At 36.4% G+C, this 18,129-nt stretch overlaps 1 protein-coding gene across 10 annotated transcripts in view; it reads left to right on the top strand.

The window, feature by feature from the left end:
- Window positions 1–18,129, top strand: part of FUT8 (fucosyltransferase 8) — a 288,757-nt gene that overhangs the window by 185,971 nt on the left and 84,657 nt on the right. For all 10 annotated transcript variants that reach the window (XR_014809102.1, XR_014809103.1, XM_005666321.4 and 7 more), the window contains 1 exon segment: window positions 11,150–11,264. Coding sequence is in view for 8 of the 10 variants with exons in the window: in XM_005666321.4 (XP_005666378.3) it covers window positions 11,150–11,264 (115 nt within the window). In the remaining 2 variants the exon portion in view is untranslated.

An 18,129-nucleotide genomic window follows, 5' to 3' on the forward strand; every position in this document is an offset into this window, starting at 1 on the left:
TGGTTATTAGTATGTATTAGATTTCCTTTTGTTTGTGTGACTATGAAAGCTTATTGCACTGTTAACATGGAAGGTCATTTTAACTAAGTCAGTTTTAAAAGCAGAACTCCTTATTTTCCAAACAAATTTTCTAGAACCCTAATATAAAAAAATGAATGTTGGAGTTCCCATTGTGGCGCAGCGGAAATGATTCCAACTAGGAACCATGAGGTTGCTAGTTTGATCTCTGGCCTTGATCGGTGGGTTAAGGATCCGGCATTGCCGTGAGCTCTAGTGTAGGTCTGCTCAGATCTGCTGTTGCTGTGCTTGTGGCATAAGCCAGCAGCTGTAGCTCCCATTCAACCCTTAGCCTGGGAACCTCCGTATGTGGTGGGTGAGGCCATAAAAAAAGGCAAAAAACCCCACAGACAACCTGAATGTTGAGTAAATTACAAATATTGCTAATGTCCCTAATTGTCATACGAAGTAGAAAAATTTAATTTCTAAACATTTAAACTCATAAAGTCATGGTCATAGACTTATGAAGATATTTGAAATGCAGTACTTACAATATGATAGAGGCATATCTCACAACAGTCTCTTCCCAACACATAGATAAATTAGAAAGTCAGTGGGGAAGCCAAAAGTGCTCTGTCCTAATTTCCAAGAATTTTTGTGTGTCTGGGAGTTTCCTTGTGGTGCAGCGGGTTGAGGATCTGGCATTGGCACCACAGTGGCTCAGGTTTCTGCTGTGGCGCATGAGTTTGATCTCTGGCCCAGGAATTTCCACCTGCCGTGGGCTCAGCCTAAAAGCAAAACAAAAAAAAAGAATTTTTGTGTATCGTTTCTGTAATGGTTTTCAACTTCAGCAAGGCATCAGGATCACCTGGAGAACTTCTAAAACAGATTGCTAAATCCCTGTCCTCAGAGTTCCTGATTCAGTAGGTCTGGAGTTGGGCCCAAGAATTTGCATTTCTACCAAGTTCCTAAATGATGCTGAAGTTGCTGGTCTTTGAGAACCAGAGCTCTACAGAATCCCTGTTTTTCTTTATGAATTCACCACTGGTAGAAGTTATCTAAGATTTCCTGAGGGGGGAAAAAACCACATTTCTCTATAGTTTAGTGGACTTTATCAGGGAACTGTAGAACTATGAGGAAAGACTTTTTTTTTGCTCCCCACGTGGTATTGTTCATTCTAGTGAGGGGACTGTGCTCCTTTTTTAGAATGTGGCTCCTATTGTCATTACTCAAAATACCTGTCATTGATGCAGCCAGGATGCCAAGTATCATATTTGATATGAGACTCAGCTCTCCTGAGATGTTTATCAAAACACTGTTGACCTGATTAGCGTATTACTTGGGCGCGAGTAACTAGTAGAGTCTAACCTCTGCCAACTATTGTAGTTATCAACTGTAGTTAATTTGTAATTTTCTTTGACTTTTGGCAGGTTTTTAAGAATTTAGAGGGGCTAATGATGTAATAAGTAAATACAGAGTAGCATATTATTACCTGCTATACTGATCTCAAGCATTAGTATCATTTCATTTTTTCAGTTGGTGATTTCATTTTAGTAATTGTGTGTGGCTGTATTTCATAGTAATATAGTCAAATTTACCTGATGCTTTTGATATAATTAAAACATGAATTGACCCTGGCCTGTGCCTTTGAAATACAAGAGGGAAATAAACAATTTAGAGTGATTATTTTTGTCATTATGTTTTTATTATATATGTAGTAGTTGTAGGCTCCGTGCTTGGATTTATGGCTGTATAGATTTGTCCCTCAACCTCTGGGGATATCATGGAAGTTTTGTCCTATCACCTTTTTTGGTTGCCATGAGATACACTTAATTTCATCATTGTAGCTTTAGTTCTTTTGTCATCTTTATGTTGCCAGACACCAGTTTATGAGATAGTCACTGGAGCTGATTCTTTCTTACTTTAAATTATATCAATCATCAAACTAAAGAACAGGAGGGCTCATGGGGCTTATGAGCTATTTTTCAGTTAAGTTGACTGAAAATATTGAGAAACAATCTGATAAAGTAGCGATCTCATCCCCCCTGCCTGGTCCATGTCATCTCAGCATCCAGTCATATGTAAATTAACTTGGCTAAGATTGAGTTCAGATATGTTTCCCGAGTTATGAATAATACTTATGGCTAATTAAGCTGATTGGCTTTTTTGCTACTGTGTATAGGGGACTATGTAACAAAAGTATTTCAGATTGGATAATCGGACTGGTTAAAAGGGAAGATTGGCAGGGATAGCGTATAGATTCATTTGATCAAAATTTCTGGTCATAACCATTGGTCTGATAGCTTGTGTTTTCACTCTCTTTATGAGATATAGACTCTCCTTGACCATCTTGGAAAGGGCCAAGAATTGCTATTTTCTCTCACAAAAAGTTAAATTTTGTGAACCTTCAAATCTTTTTGTTTCATTACATACACACACTTAATTTCTTTGATGTGTGATGTAGTTGATTCTTACATTAAACTTGAATGTAAATACTCTTTCTCTAGTTTTTAATTCCTTTGGACAAAATGTTTTTGTATGATTGTTTTTCTGCTAAAGAATCCTGGCTCATTTTTAAGTGGTACTAAAACATTCCTCCTAATATCCTTGGACAAAGGAAGACATTGTCATGTGAAGTTTTTATGCTGCTCATCAGTCTTTATTAAGCAAATTGTGATTTTTTTCCATCTTCTATAAGGGTACATTCTCCCCTAAAATAAATTTGCCTTGGAAGAAGAATCTCCAGGCAGAAAAGGGTGTTTCATCCAGTGGCCCTAATTCTGTTTTGCCTGCCCCCACCCTTATGTCTCTTTGAGTGTGGTTTCCAAACTCAAGAATTATTTTAACATTAAAAATAATCACTAAGGATTTCCTACATTCCAGTCAACTATGATAAAGGCTCTCCGTTCATTATATTTCATCAACATGGTAATACTATAAGTCAAGCCTCTTCATTTTATAAATAAAGTTATACTCAGGCCTAGAGAATTTAGATAGCTTACACAAGTGGCAGAACTGTTCTATTCTAAAATCCTTTCTCTTAATTGCTTAACACTTCTCTGAACTTTATTTTTCTCTTCTGCACATGGGGATATAATTTCTATATTACAGCATTAGGATGATTAAATATGGGAAAATACATAAAAACACTTTTCACAGTAACTCACACGTTATAGATTCTGGTAGACCTGCACAAGGAAAGTCCCATTCGAAACCTCGAAACCTCTATTTATAACCATAAATAGAAAATCCTTAGACCCTGCAAGGAAGGTGCAGGTCAGGAGAGATTGTCAGAGTACTCAGTAGGAAGAATTTCAGGGTCTGGAACCTAAAGATAAGCCTTGTGGACATCACCCAGTACTTTATGTAGTATTATGAGCTGTTTTTGTTGTTGCCCTTCTGGACTCCTCTCCACCCATGTGGTCTGTCAGAACAGTAGTATCCTAATAAAATTCCCTCTTGAGACAGCATGGGAGGCAATGGGAGCATTGGTTGTCTATCTGTCTCCTGGTCATATTTTTATCCTTTGCTTACTTCTGCCCCAGGAGCAAACCAAAGTAAAAGCAGCCTTGGACAAAACCCAGCTCAGTCTTCCTACCCTTGATCCATATTTAACTATGGATTAGGCTCTGTGGTGTAGCCTCCCTCCCTTTGTCACATTTACTTTAATAAATGTCAGTTCCTTCAAACTTGGGATTTTATTGTTTGAATACATCTGGTTTGTGCTGGCCCTCGAGGGAAACTTCCTCTTCAAGATTTTGAATCAGACATAAACAAAATACTCTGTCCTCATGGTTCTTCATTGGCATAATTGAGACAGAACAGAACATTTTAAAAGAGTTTAGTGAATATGAAAGTATAAAAATGGGAAAGTTAGCAGAAAATATAAAGAACATAAATGTAGCCCAGCCTTTGAAATAGAGGTTTTGATGCCTGCCATAGCTGGTTTGCTCTCAAGAATCATAGATTTTGGTCCAGTCTAACACTTAGCTTCAGGCATGTGTATTCTACCCTCAAGTAAATTAGCCCTATTCTGTTTGTACTTTGCCTGGATTTGTATTCCCCAGACTTTGATGCCTCATGCCAGGCCTTTAGAATCCTAGATTTTTTTGGCATTTTTCATAGTCAAAATAAAGACAGCCAAATTACCAGCTTTTGGGACACCTCTAGGAGATTTGATGTCAGAATGCAGTCACTGAAAATCCAGAATTTCTGTAGAATGGTTTTCATTTACCATGTTTTCCTATAAAGGGCTGCAGCTGAAACTTTGATTATCCTCATGTCTTTGGCTAAAAGCTGTCAAAATTTTCAGGAAAATAACTTCTAAACAGTATTGAATTAGCAAAGAACTACAGTTGACCATTGAAAAATGCAAGGGTTAGAGACACCAATCCACTGCACAGTCAAAAATCCACGTAAAATAACTTTTCACTTTCCCGAGGCTTATAGCCTACTGTTGACCAGAAGCCTACCAATAACATAAATGGTTGATTAACACATATTTGTTGTTATAAGTATTAGATACTGTATTCTTAGAATAAATAAAATATGCTAGAGAAAAGAAAATGTTTGAAAGGAAATCATAATGAAGAGAAAATGTTTACAATATGGTACTGTAATTATTGATACTGTAAGTTTACATGCTCTGTTTGAAAGATAAATTGTCAGTACCTATATGAATATTGGCTTACATGATAGAAAACACTTTAGATTTTATATGTATTGCCAACACTAGACATCAAAGATGAAAAGATAATGTGAAAAATTCATATTTATTTATAGCTGTAACAATTCATGCATTATACCTGTAAAACAATGATTGCTTTAAAGGAGGTAGTATTATCAATATGATTGCTTCCTGGTAGCTTAGTCTATACACTAATAAATGAATTATTAGAAAATTTTTATGGCATACAGTATTACATTCCTACAGTATTGGAAACATTGTTACATGGAAAAGAAGCACCTGTGATAATAGGCTGATAGGCAGTTTCTCCAATTATGAGAAAAGCACACTGTGCAGTAATATAATTCTTTGAAAGCAAAGTTATAAAACAGTAAGAAAACTGACACATTATTAATTTTTATCTTAAATGTCCTCACATTATGCCCTATATACGGATAGACTAGTGTCTGCATATATTGTATGCATTCATAATTAACTTTTTCTTAATTTTTTTGAAATTTCTAGACTATGAGGTTCATCTGTGGGTTTTTTCAAATTGTCTCAAATCTCAAAAAAAATTTTTTTCCAATATTTATTGAAAAAATCTGCATGTAACAAAACCTGCACAGTTCAAACCATGTTTTTCAAGGGTCATCTATAGATTGAATTTAAAGTCATTTCCTAGGCTTGTCTTCCTTAAATGATCTTCAGTAGGGGAGGGCAAGAAAAAAAGATTTAGTTGACTGTTGGAATAGGGTGACTTATCTTGTGTCACTGACCACATTATTATAAAAAAAAAAAAAAAATAGTGGGGAGTTCCCGTCGTGGCGCAGTGGTTAACGAATCCAACTAGGAACCATGAGGTTGCGGGTTCGATCCCTGGCCTTGCTCAGTGGGTTAAGGATCCGGCGTTGCCGTGAGCTGTGGTGTAGGTCACAGATGCAGCTTGGATCCTGTGTTGCTGTGGCTCTGGCGTAGGCTGGCGGCTACAGCTCCAATTAGACCCCTAGCCTGGGAACCTCCCATATGCCGCGGGAGCGGCCCAAGAAATGGCAAAACAACAACAACAAAAAAAAAATAGTGTGCTTTTTTTTAGTCTCTGGTCTTCTAGTTATAATACTGGTTATTCCACTTTCTTGACAGGGTTTAGGATAAATAATTAATTGCTAAGATTGTACTGATGTAACTTGGTAAAAACATTTACTTTTATGTTTTCTAATTTACTTTAAAAAATACAGAGATCAGTTTTCATTCCCAGTGATAAAGGAATGGCTTGATGACTATGACTGAAAGCATAAACCATGCCAATTTTTATATTTTAAAGAATTTTCCCCTCTATGTTGGACCTAATGTATTTTTGTTACCTGCTTGATGCTGTATAATAATTGCCAAGGAATGTAGTGCTATTTGTCTACATGTATGTGTATCTTTAACTTAATGTAAAGCCACACAGAGCATATTGAATTTTGCTTTTTTCCCTCAACATACATTTGCTGATAGACTGGTTATTTACCCCACTGTACTACATCTCCAGAAACTATACTGCTATTTAAAATTGAGGCTTGCAACTAGTTTTGTGATCACCCCTATTTGACGGTTAGGAAAAAGCAAATGATCATGTTTGTATGTGATGAAACCTATGAAATGTGAAAAATAATGAGCATGATGAGAGTAATGGGAAAGAGGCCTATAAAACTGAAAAAATAATTTAAAGAAACTGCAGCTGAGCCTGGTAACACCTTTATAGTGAAAGATTTCTCCTGTGTTTCCATGATCAACTCACAGTTTCATATGGGTGCTGACTTTTCCCCGAGCAACTGTGAAATAATGCTTTTGGCTACAAGATAGTCCATAGGAGCCTCAGTTTTGTAATCTGAAAAAAAAAGAAATGAAAAATTAAACCCCCATTCAGTGCATAAGACTGTAAGTTACTTGCTTAAGGAGTCATTAAGTTATAGATACGGTTTTTCCAACTAAAATTAATTCTTTTTCGTGAAAAGAAATGTTTTGAATCTTAGGTGGAAATAAAACATATAAAAATAAATAAAGCATCATGTATTAGACTCCTGCCCTGTTTAAAAAGTGTAAACATGGATATAGTCAAGCTGTGAAGTATTCTATGCAAAATAATGTTGACACATTAAACAAATGCCTGAAATGCTGCATAGATGACCCTGTTATTCCAAAGTATTGTATAAAGCTGTTCCACTATTAGTTGGATGAATATTCCAAACTGTGGCTATGATTTTTCATTTTTATTTGTGTGTTATTAATAGTTTTGTTTTATTCAAATGAACTATTATCAGATATTCTCTTTTAATTGTATATAGTTCTAATGATTTTCTATGATAGTAAATAAGACTGCATTTTTTCCTATGGGCTGCCATTGGTTTATCATCTACTTAAGAACCAGGAATAAAAGAGAAGTGAGACCATGTCATTTACTCCTAGATACACATGGTGATTACACATGTTGAGGGCTGGTTTCATGATTTAACAATGAATCCTCACTGATCAATCCCTTTCTTCAGGGTACTGTCAGGAACTGGATATTGGATCTTTTTTCTGAATGGCTGGCACCACCTATTAATGTCACCCCTGTACCCAATGGATCCTTACTCTTAGTTGAAGAATTATTAGTGATTACTCTTCAGACACAAAGTTAAAAACTCTGAAGCAACTCTCTGAGGCATTCTAATATAAATGGCAATGTCTTAGTCTGTTCAGGCCATCATGACAAAAATGCTATGGACTGTGTGGCTTATAAACAACAGAAACTTCTCACAGTTCTAGAGGCTGAGAAGTCCAAAATCAAGGTGCTGGCAGATTTGTTGTCTGATGAGGGCCCTCTTTCTACTCCATGGACAGTTGTCAGTTCTCACTGCGCCCTAGTATGGTGGAAGGGGCTTGAGTGTTCTCTGGGGTCTTTTTTTTTTTTTTTTTTTGCTTTCTTTTTTTTAAATTTATGTTTTTATTAAAATATAGTTGATTTACAGTGTTGTGCCAGTTTCTACTGTACAATAAAGTGACACAGTCACATACATATTTCTTTTCTTATATCATCCTCCATCTTGGTCTTTCCCAAGAGATTGGATATAGTTCCCTGTGCTATACAGTAGGACCTCATTGCTTATCCATTCTAGATAGTTTGCATCTACTAACCCCAAACTCCTAGTCCATCCCACTCCCTCCCTCTCCTTGGCAACTGCAATGTCTCTATGTCTGTGAGTCTTATGTATGTTCGAGTTAATATTCCACTGTGTGTGTGTGTGTGTGTGTGTGTGTGTGTGTGTGTGTCAGACCACATCTTCTCTATCCATTCTTCTGTCCATGGACATTTAGGTTGTTTCCATGCCTTGGCTATTGTAAATTGTGCTGCTGTGAACGTTGGAGTGCATGTATCTTTTCAAATAGAATTTTTGTCTTTTCTGGATAAACGCCCAAGAGTAGGATTGTTGGTTCATATGGTAACTGTATTTTTAGTTTTTTGAGGAACCTCCAAGGTCTACATTTTCGTACTCCTGACCCCTTGCTTTAATATTTGCTCATACATAACACTTTGATATTGTATGTATAACATACAAAATATGTGTTAATCACTGTTAAATGTTAAATCAAGTTAAAAATGTGTTATTCAACCGTTAACTGTTAAATCAGTAAGGTTTCCAGTCAGCAGTAAGCTGTTAGTAGTTAAGTTGGTGGGGAGTTAAAAGTAATATACAGATTTTTTACTATATTGGGGGTCAGCACCCCTAACCCCTGTGTTGTTCTAGAGCCAACTGTATACTCTTCTGACAAATATAAATAAATTTCTAACTTTATAGTTTTCATAAGCAGATAACACATACTTACAAGCATTCCTTGAACAGACAAGTTAATACAAAGTGTGGAGAAGGGGTGAAGCTGGAATTATAGCTAGCTAAAGATTATTCCCAAAAGTTCTCCAGTGCAAAATTGGATTTGTGAAAGGTAAAAATTATCAATATTATCTAATTTTTTTGAAGTTTGGTGGGTTTTTTTTTTTTTTTGCTACTTTTTCATTCAGTTGTCTATTCAAAGATATTTACTGAACATTTTCTATGTGATCAGCTAGAGCTAAATGTGTTCTAAAAAGCTGATTGGGAGAGGAGGAGGCATTTAAAAAAATATCCTGCTTCCATGAAGCTTAAATTCTAGTAGCGGGAGAATGATAATAAAATAAAGTAAATGTTATATATTAGAAGCTAATAGTTGCTTGCAGAAAAACAAAGCAGGGAAGGAGGAGAGGGAAAAGCAAGGAATGGTGATGGATGGTGATTGGATGTTGAAATTTTAAGTGAGGTAGTCTGGAAAGCCTTACAGAGTGGGCGACATATGAGTAAAGATTTGAGATATTTGGCTAAACCATGTGGATGGGTATCTGGGAAACCAGCATTCCAGGGGAAGGAAGAGCAAATGCAGAGGCACCGAAGTAGGAACATGCCTGTTAAGTTAAAGGGTTGGTAAGAAGACTCTGTGGCTTAAATAGACTAAACAAGAAGGACCATAATAGGAGATGGGACCAAAGAGGTAAGGTAGGCCATGTTGTCTGGGGCCTTGTAGGTCAAAGTAATAACTTTGGGTTTGATTACGTGAGATGAAGAGCCAAATCAACAAGAATGGAAGAGTAACATCACTTGACTGAATATTTTTTTTTTTTTTTTTTGGTTTGGTTTTGCTCTTTTTTTTTGGTTTTTTGGGTTTTTTTTTTTGTTTCTCTTTTCTTTTTAGGGCCACACCCTTCCAGCATATGGAAGTTCCCAGGCTAGGGGTAAAATCAGAGTTTCAGCTGCTGGTCTATACCACAGCCACAGCAATGCCAGATCTGAGCAGCATCTGCAAACTACACCACAGCTCACAGCAATGCCAGATCCTCAACCCACTGAGCAAGGCCAGGAGTCAAACCCACATCCTCAAGGATACTAGTCAGGTTCGTTACTGCTGAGCCACAATGGAAACTCCAGACTGATGTTTTGATAGAATCCAGCTGCTCCGTTGAGAATAGACTATAGAGGTTGACAAGAGTGGAAGCAGGGAGACCTGTTCAGAATTTACTATAATATTTCAAGTGAAAAAAGATGTTCGCTCACTTTGTAGCAATGACAGTGGTGATACTTTGTCAGAAATTGGCCAAATGTTCACTGATAGATTGGACCTATTCGCAGTTACTGTAGTAATTCAGGTGAGAAAAGGTGGTGGCTCACATGGTAGCAATGCCAGTGGTGAGAAATTGGTCAGAAATTGGCCAAATGCTTACTGATAGATTGGTGAGGGTATTTTTACTTTTCTTTATTGAGAAATGCAAGCCATGAGTTTTATTTAATATAATATAAATAAAACTACATGCACCAGCCATAAAGTTTCTCTTCCTTAGAATAGTGGGTATTTTAGTTTGCTCTGCAGGAAATTCAGCTTGTTGAAATTACTGATGCTATGAAGAGTGGGAAAGTATCTTGATGATCATTTATTAACCTAGACCAAAATTGTCAAATAATAGCCCAGGGGCCAAATTTGGGCCATAAAATGTTTTTGTGAATAAACTTTTATTGGGCTACACACACACACACAGATCCACCCTTTTTTTTTTTTTTTTTTTTTTTTTTTTTTTGCTATTTCTTGGGCCGCCCCTGCGGCATATGGAGGTTCCCAGGCTAGGGGTCGAATCGGAGCCATAGCCACCGGCCTACGCCAGAGCCACCGCAACGCGGGATCCAAGCCGAGTCTGCAACCTACACCACAGCTCACGGCAACGCCGGATCGTTAACCCACTGAGGAAGGTCAGGGACCGAACCCGCAACCTCATGGTTCCTAGTCGGATTCATTAACCACTGCGCCACGACGGGAACTCCTCCACCCATTTTTTAAAAAGACATGTTGTCTATGACAGCACTCCTGCTACAAAAGCATCAGAAGCCCACAAAGCCTAAAATATTCTCTGTCTGGCCCTTTGCTGAAAAAAGTTTGCTGACCCTTGGTTTAGACCATTATGTAAGAGTTTTGCCAGAATTTTCCTCTGATCTTTTTCTAACCACTCGAGTATTTAGGTATGAAGAGGAAATTTAAGAGGGGACAGGAAATGATAGAGAGAACAAAAAGGTAATATTCAAATACTAGCACCAATGTATTTCTCTCCCTTACATTAATCTGCCTATTTCTTTGCCATGGATATCTACATCCCCCTAATCTCTGAAGTGATCTGTGTTGGGAAATAATTGCACTTAAATGGCCTAGAAAAAAAACCCTATGTTTTTCTCAACAGTAAAAGATTACTGTAGGAATGAGTCTTGGATACTAGAGACTGACTAAATTGTTGAATTTCACAGCCTTGATAGAAAATAAAAGATGAGTGCCAGCATCAGTGTTAGCATCAATCTTTATGAAGAATTCAACTTTATGAAGAATGATTTGGTGTAATCCTGTGATGAAGTACAAATAAGTCAGATCCCCAATGTTGTTTGCTTTTTATAGGTCTATAATGACGGATCTATACTACCTCAGTCAAACAGATGGGGCAGGTGATTGGCGTGAAAAGGAGGCCAAAGATCTGACAGAGCTGGTCCAGCGGAGAATAACATATCTTCAGGTAAGAAGGTTAGGTTAAGAAATAAACTTGAGTGGGAGTTCCTGCTGTGGTGCAGTGGGTTAAGAATCTGACTACAGGAGTTCCCACTGTGGCTTAGCAGGTTAAGAACCCAACATAGCATCCATGAAGATGCACATTCAATCCCTGTCCTTGCTCAGTGAGTTAAGGATCTGGCATTGCAACAAGCTGTGGCATAGGTCACAGAAGCGGCTCAGATCTAGCAGCTCGAGCACTGCTATGACTGCCATGTAGGCCATCAGCTGCAGCTCCAATTTGACCCCTAGCGCAGCAACTTCCATATGCCACAGGTGCAGCCATGAAAAGCCATAAAAAGAAAAAAAAAAAAACTAACTGCAGCAGCTTGGGTCACTGCAAAGGTGTGGGTTCAGTCCCCCACCCAGCACAGCTGGCCGTAGCTGCAGCTTAGGTTCAGCTGCACCTTGGATTCAGTCTCTGGCCCAGGAACTTCCATATGCCATAGCACAGCTATAAAATAAAGTTTTAATTTAATTTAAAAAAAACTTGGAGTTCCCATTGTGGTGCAGTGGAAACAAATCCGACTAGGAACCATGAGATTTCGGGTTCAATCCCTGGCCACTCTCAGTGGGTTGAGGATCTGGCGTTGCCGTGAGCTGTGGTGTAGTTCACAGATGTGGCTCGGATCCCGCATTGCTGTGGCTGTGGTGTAGGCCAGCAGCTGTAGCTCCAATTCGACCCCTAGCCTGGGAACCTCCATATGCTGCAGATGCAGGCCTAAAAAGCAAAAAAAATAAATAAAAATAAAAAAACTTTGAGTGAAAAAAAGGAGAATTGTAATAAAACTAAGAGTTGCTATTGGTTTTTACTCTTCCTACCCCTTGCTTTTTGAAAGTATTTGTTCACTAATTTTACATATTTACTCAAAAAGACACTATGTTGTGCCTTGAGTGGAATACAAAGATGTCTAAAACAAGGTCCGTGGCCTAAAGGGGGTTACTGCTGACACATGAGCACGTAAAAACTATAGTGCAAAATAGGAAGTGCTACATTTGTATGAGAGATCAGATGAAATGCTCGTTGGAGGAAGGTGTTCAGGGACAGCTTTGTGGAAAGGTATTTTTTGAACTGAGCTATAATTTGTAGATTAATTAGGTAGGATTCAGATATTCATAAATGAAGAAGAGCGTACTAGCTGGAGCATATGATGCAAGTTATGGCCCGTGCTGGGGAAAGTGCAGTACAGGAACCCAATGAGAAACAGGATATTTTAGTTTATCTGGAGTTTTGGTTGTGTGAAAAGGAGAGTTGGAAAATGTAGGCTTGGGAGCCAGATTGCAGAGGTCCTTGGGTACAAGTTAAGCTTTATGGTGCATAAGAAGTAAGTGGTTACTGAAAGATTTTTCTTTTTATTGCATAATCATCGTTATAACAACAAATAGGAAATATAAATCAAGGGTAAACCCCAGTCCCAGGACCTTTTAAATTCTCTTCATTTTTTTAATGAGTGTTCTCTTCTAGTTCTTATTAATATGCTTACCGAGGGTTACATGTTTGTAAGGATAGAATTGATGTCTTTTTTGCTTTTTTTTTTTTTTTTTTTTTTTTTGCTTAATATGCCGTAAGCTTTTTCTATTTTGGAATCACAACCTGCTTTTGAAAGATTTTTATACAAAAGAGTGGGATGGTGAGAGTGGGGCTTTAATGAAGCAAGGAGACCTTCTAGGATATGAAAGCCCATATTGCTGGTGATAAGTATTGGGGTATGTGGCCGTTTGCATGGGAAGTGAAGAGACAAATTGAGAGTTTAGGAAGATAGAACTAACAGGCCTTTCCACGTAGCCAAGGGAACTAGAATGACTGGGGTAAGGGAGGTGTCATTAACTGAAAAGAAACTTAAACATAGAATCTAGTCTTCAGGGGAAACCAGTGATTTAGTCAATAGAATCCTTTAACCCTCCAAATACTTGAAGTTGATCATGCCCATCCTTGTCTAGTACTATTGACAAGGTATACTCTCTATAGACAATCACTCTGCTTTCCTTCTAAGATTAAAGCGTTTTATAAAAGCAAAATGATAGCCAGTGACTTTATTCTACATATTTTAAGGTGTTCATTTTCCTGCACTTAAATAGGAAAAAGTAGAAAATCAAGTGTTTAAAGAGATCATTAAAAACAAAACTGATCTTGGCATTCTATCTTGGTCTCTACTCCCATGGCCATTCATCAGAGGTGTCTGTAGAATGGGAAACACTTGCCTCCTGTAGGGAAGAGGTAATTATCTCCTATCAACTAGAATCTCATTCAGTGAACTATAAACAGCTGATGATGCAGAACTACCATCATCATTTAAAATGGAAATAACTATGGTTTCTGAGTCTCTTCCACTTCCACACATTCATTACATTTTCTCTGCACAAAAGTTATATTTAAACCATGATTTGGTCATAGTTTAGCTCCTTGCACTGTAACAAGTACCTGCCACTTGCTTTAGATTCTTTTTTTCCTCCCAGTTTTTGAACGGCCAAGTGCTTTCTCCAGTAGTGGGAATTTGATCTTGTGTGCAGATTTCTGTGGTTGTAGTTTAGAGAATTTCACTTGTAAATCATGCTAGTGATTTAAAACTATATTGACTTTTTAAATCTTTCAGACTTATAGGAAAACATTGTTTTACATAGATCTTAACTTCAGTTTCAAATATTAATTATTTAACAAATTCTTTCATGCTTTTTTCCTATTGTAAAATAAAAAGCAGTTTTTAATATTCAAGGAAATGAGGGAAATCTCATTTCAAAATATTTTTATTTAGTTATTTAATGTGTTTATGATCTTTTTATCCATCAAAGTTTTTTGAAGTCAAGAACTGAATTTTTAACTTATTTTTTAGAGGTTAGGTTCCAGTCACTCACTCTTCAGCTTCTCTGGATGGAGGTGAATAAGAGTCCATTTTCCTATTCCAACAAAATTAAAGATATGTATTTGTAAGGAGTACTTTCTCTGACTGCAAATTTTACTGATTTAGAAAGAATGATTTGTCGCTTGTTTAAAGGGATTAGAGAGTTAGAAGAGTTGAGATATTTATACAGATTTTTTTAAGTGATTGTTTTTCTCATTACATCTTTTCTTGATACTCAGATCTATAGTTGTTTCCATACCATTACTCTAAGTGAAATATTACTGTTAAAAGGGCATTTAAGCATCAGCAGGGCTTAGAAAATGAGTAGTATACTAGGAAATAAAACTGAAGAGGAGGATAAAGGAAAAAAACTTTGACTTTTGGTACCTATATTCAGAATAAAAATAAGCAGTTCATATAACATTAATGGAGAGTTTAGAAGGCTGTCCTTGTTTATCCTGTCAGTCATCAGTTATATAAAGATGATAATAATTTTTACCTATGTAGAAAATAATAGGGAAAAGGTACAATAATAGCAAATGTTTTCAATATTTTAAATCTGTTTGGGAGATTTTAGTTATTTAAATACCTTATTGTATTACTGATAAATAATTCAGATAATTTTATAATTTACTTTCAAAGATTAGTTTGGAGAGTTGAAAACATTTTCAGTTTTACTGGATTTTTACTTATGCAACATCAGTTCTCCTTATCACCAACAAAAACTTAAAGAAAAAAATCCTGATTTAAGGTAGAGTGCAAGACCTAATACAAAGAAAAAAAACCTAGATTAAACCCTTGTTTTACTCCATAATAGGTTTCATTTGAAATCTAAACCTTTTTTCCCGCAGTTCTCCAATCCTTTGAATAGAGCAAATATCATTGTCTCCTGAAAAACCTGCTTGACTTACAGTCATATAATACAGTTTAGTCTCAATTTTAGATTTCCATTCATTTATTACATATACCTTGGTTTTCCTTGGGAGAAGCAATTTCACCAGACACTGGAAAGTAAAAAGGTACTAGGGCAACAGGACTATAATGGAACAAAGTTCTGTGGTTATCTTAATTAAAATTATTTTCTCTTTAGAGTTGAAGTTCCTACGGCATGGTATAAAAAGCCTAAATTGTCTAAAAGATTATAATAATCTATTGAAGACAACTCCGGGTATGCTATTAGGCTTACCAAGTAATTCTCTTAAGGTCTTTATCTTTTATATGTTTATCTAAAAAGTTCTTCAACCATAAAATAATATCAGATTATTTTAAATATTATTTTATATAATATTGGATTGTTTAAAATATTTTACAAGGAGATCCTGCTGAATAGCATTGAGAACTTTGTCTAGATACTCATGTTGCAACAGAAGAAAGGGTGAGGGAAAAATGTAATTGTAATGTATACATGTAAGGATAACCTGACCCCCTTGCTGTACAGTGGGAAAATAAAAAAAAAATTATAAAAAATAAAATAAAATATTTTATGACAGTCTTTAGTCTTTTGTTGTATAAATCATAATAAATTGAAAAGTGCTGTTTATATTTCTCTAGTTTCTGATAATGACTTCAAGTACATTTTAAAAACTGAACATTGCTAATATTTTCCTTATGGGTCCACATTTTACCATAGTGCAAGCCATTTTTCTAGACTCTTTAATGACATGGAGGAGATTCTCCTTGCATTGTGGTTATTAGAATTTACTTTGTAGTTTCTGATCAGCTCGTGATAAACACAACAAAAGAAATCTCAATGCCTTAGTTTCCTAACTTGTTTGAAACAAGTTGGAGGTTGGTAACTATGGTGGAAAGGGCAGTTAGTTAGGGCCTATAGCTTATGACAAAAGGCACTTCCCAGTTTCACTTGAAATTATCTATGTTCTGGTATAGGAGGAGTTTTGGGGGTTTTTTGTTTTTGTTTTTGTTTTTTCCCACCCCCTGCCTAGCCCAGAGTTGACATTTAAGCAGAATTGAGCCCACTTTAGGTAGAATCTTAATAAAGTATATAGAAAGTAGCAATGATAAAATATTTTTTTGTTTGCTTTGGGGTCTTTATTTTTTGAATAGGACTTTTCTTGGAAAATGGTAGGTTAATGATTTTCCTCTTCTTTTTGAGAGAAAGAAAACTTAAAGATATGAAAATAGACAATATTCTACTTCTTAAATGAAGATAGAGATTTGTTTTTTTCCACTGAAAAAATGGACTAAGTTAGAGAAATAACAAATTTCTCTTTTCCTATATGGATTCCATTGACTCCGGGTGGTCTTTGGGTGGCCAAATCACACTAGGAATGCATTATTGAAACTATATATATACTGTATATATGTATTAAGATTGTGTGTGTGTGCGTGTATGTGTGTGTATACACACATGTGTGTGTATACACACACACATACACGCACACACGAGAAACTCTCCACTCTTTTAAAAAAATTTTTTTAATGATTTTTTTTCATTACAGCTGGTTTACAGTGTTCTGTCAATTTTCTACTGTATAGCAAGGTGACCCAGTTACACATACATGTATACATTCTTTTTTCTCATGTTATCATGCTCCATCATAAGTGACTAGATATAGTTCCCAGGATCTATATACTGCAGGATCTCATTGCTAATCCATTCCAAAGGCAATAGTTTGCATCTATTAACCCCAAATTCCCAGTCCATCCCATTCCCTTCCCCTCCCCCTTGGCAACCACAAGTCTGTTCTCCATGTCCATGATTTTCTTTTCTGTGGAAAGGTTCATTTGTGCCCTATATTAGATTCCAGATATAAGTGATATCGTATGGTATTCGTCTTTCTCTTTCTGACTTCATTTAGTATGAGAGTCTCTAGTTCCATCCATGTTGCTGCATATGGCATTATTTTGTTCTTTCTATGGCTAAGTAGTATTCCATTGTGTATGCATACATCTTCTTAATCCAGTCATCTATCGATGGGCAGTTAGGTTGTTTCCATGTCTTGGCTATTATGAATAGTGTTGCAATGAACATATGGGTGCATATGTCTTTTTCAAGGAAAGTTTTGTCTGAATATATGCCCAAGAGTGGGATTGCTGGGTCATATGGTAGTTCTATATATAGTTTTCTAAGGTACCTCCATACTGTTCTCCATAGTGGTTGTATCAATTTACATTCCCACCAACAGTGCAAGAGGAAACCCTCCACTCTCAACACAGAATGTGTCTGACCCCATTTCTCAAATTCTTTAAAATATACTTAAGGCCAGGCTATAATTTAAACTTCATTTGTCTGCTAGTGTACTTGCCATGAGATCAAATCAATCATCAGATGTCCTTGAAGCTGTGTGTTCTATTGAATGATTCAGTTTATTTCTGCCCTAATAAAAACTAAAATAAAGCCAGAGTTGGTAATAACTGTAACTCATTAGGAAAAGTCAGTCGCTTAGCTATGTTAAGATATTTATTGAATACGTAAGACAACTGGAGTAGGGAGAAACTTCCAGGACCTTTCGCTTTTTAAAAGAAATTATTAGTTCAAGGTGAGATCAAATAGGGAAAGGGGGACGGTTTTTTAGAACAAGAACTAAGAATATGCTGAGAAAGAATATCTTTCCCAAGATAAAAAGTATAAACAGGTTCAGTGAAGAAAGAGCAAGAAGTGGTAAGTGGATATGGTGGCACGGGGGAGCTTTCATGAAGTGAAATTGGGGATTGCTCTGCTAGAATTTGGCTGAGGACAAAGACAGCGATAGGAAGTTAAAAATTACTAAAGTTTTCTAAGCATTATTGAAAACTACATTTAATTACATTTATGTAATCTATAAAATTACAGATTTTATAGAGCCCTTGCATGAGGGTGTGTAGGTCTCATAGAATTGTTTGTTTGTTGTTCATTTATTCAACAAGTATTTGGACATACTGGATGTACTAGGCATTAGGTGTATTGCTAGGGATATAGTGGTGCAGACAGGTATGGTGTCTGCTCTCAGGAAGCCAGTAACAGTCTCAGAGTATCTGTGAATTAATTATCCT

The sequence above is a fragment of the Sus scrofa genome, chromosome 7 (assembly GCF_054392235.1).
Source record: "Sus scrofa isolate SSC_HxYL_T2T_F1_AM1 chromosome 7, Sscrofa_HxYL_maternal_Yorkshire_Landrace_v2.0, whole genome shotgun sequence".
In the NCBI taxonomy this organism is placed as follows: Eukaryota; Metazoa; Chordata; class Mammalia; order Artiodactyla; family Suidae; genus Sus; species Sus scrofa.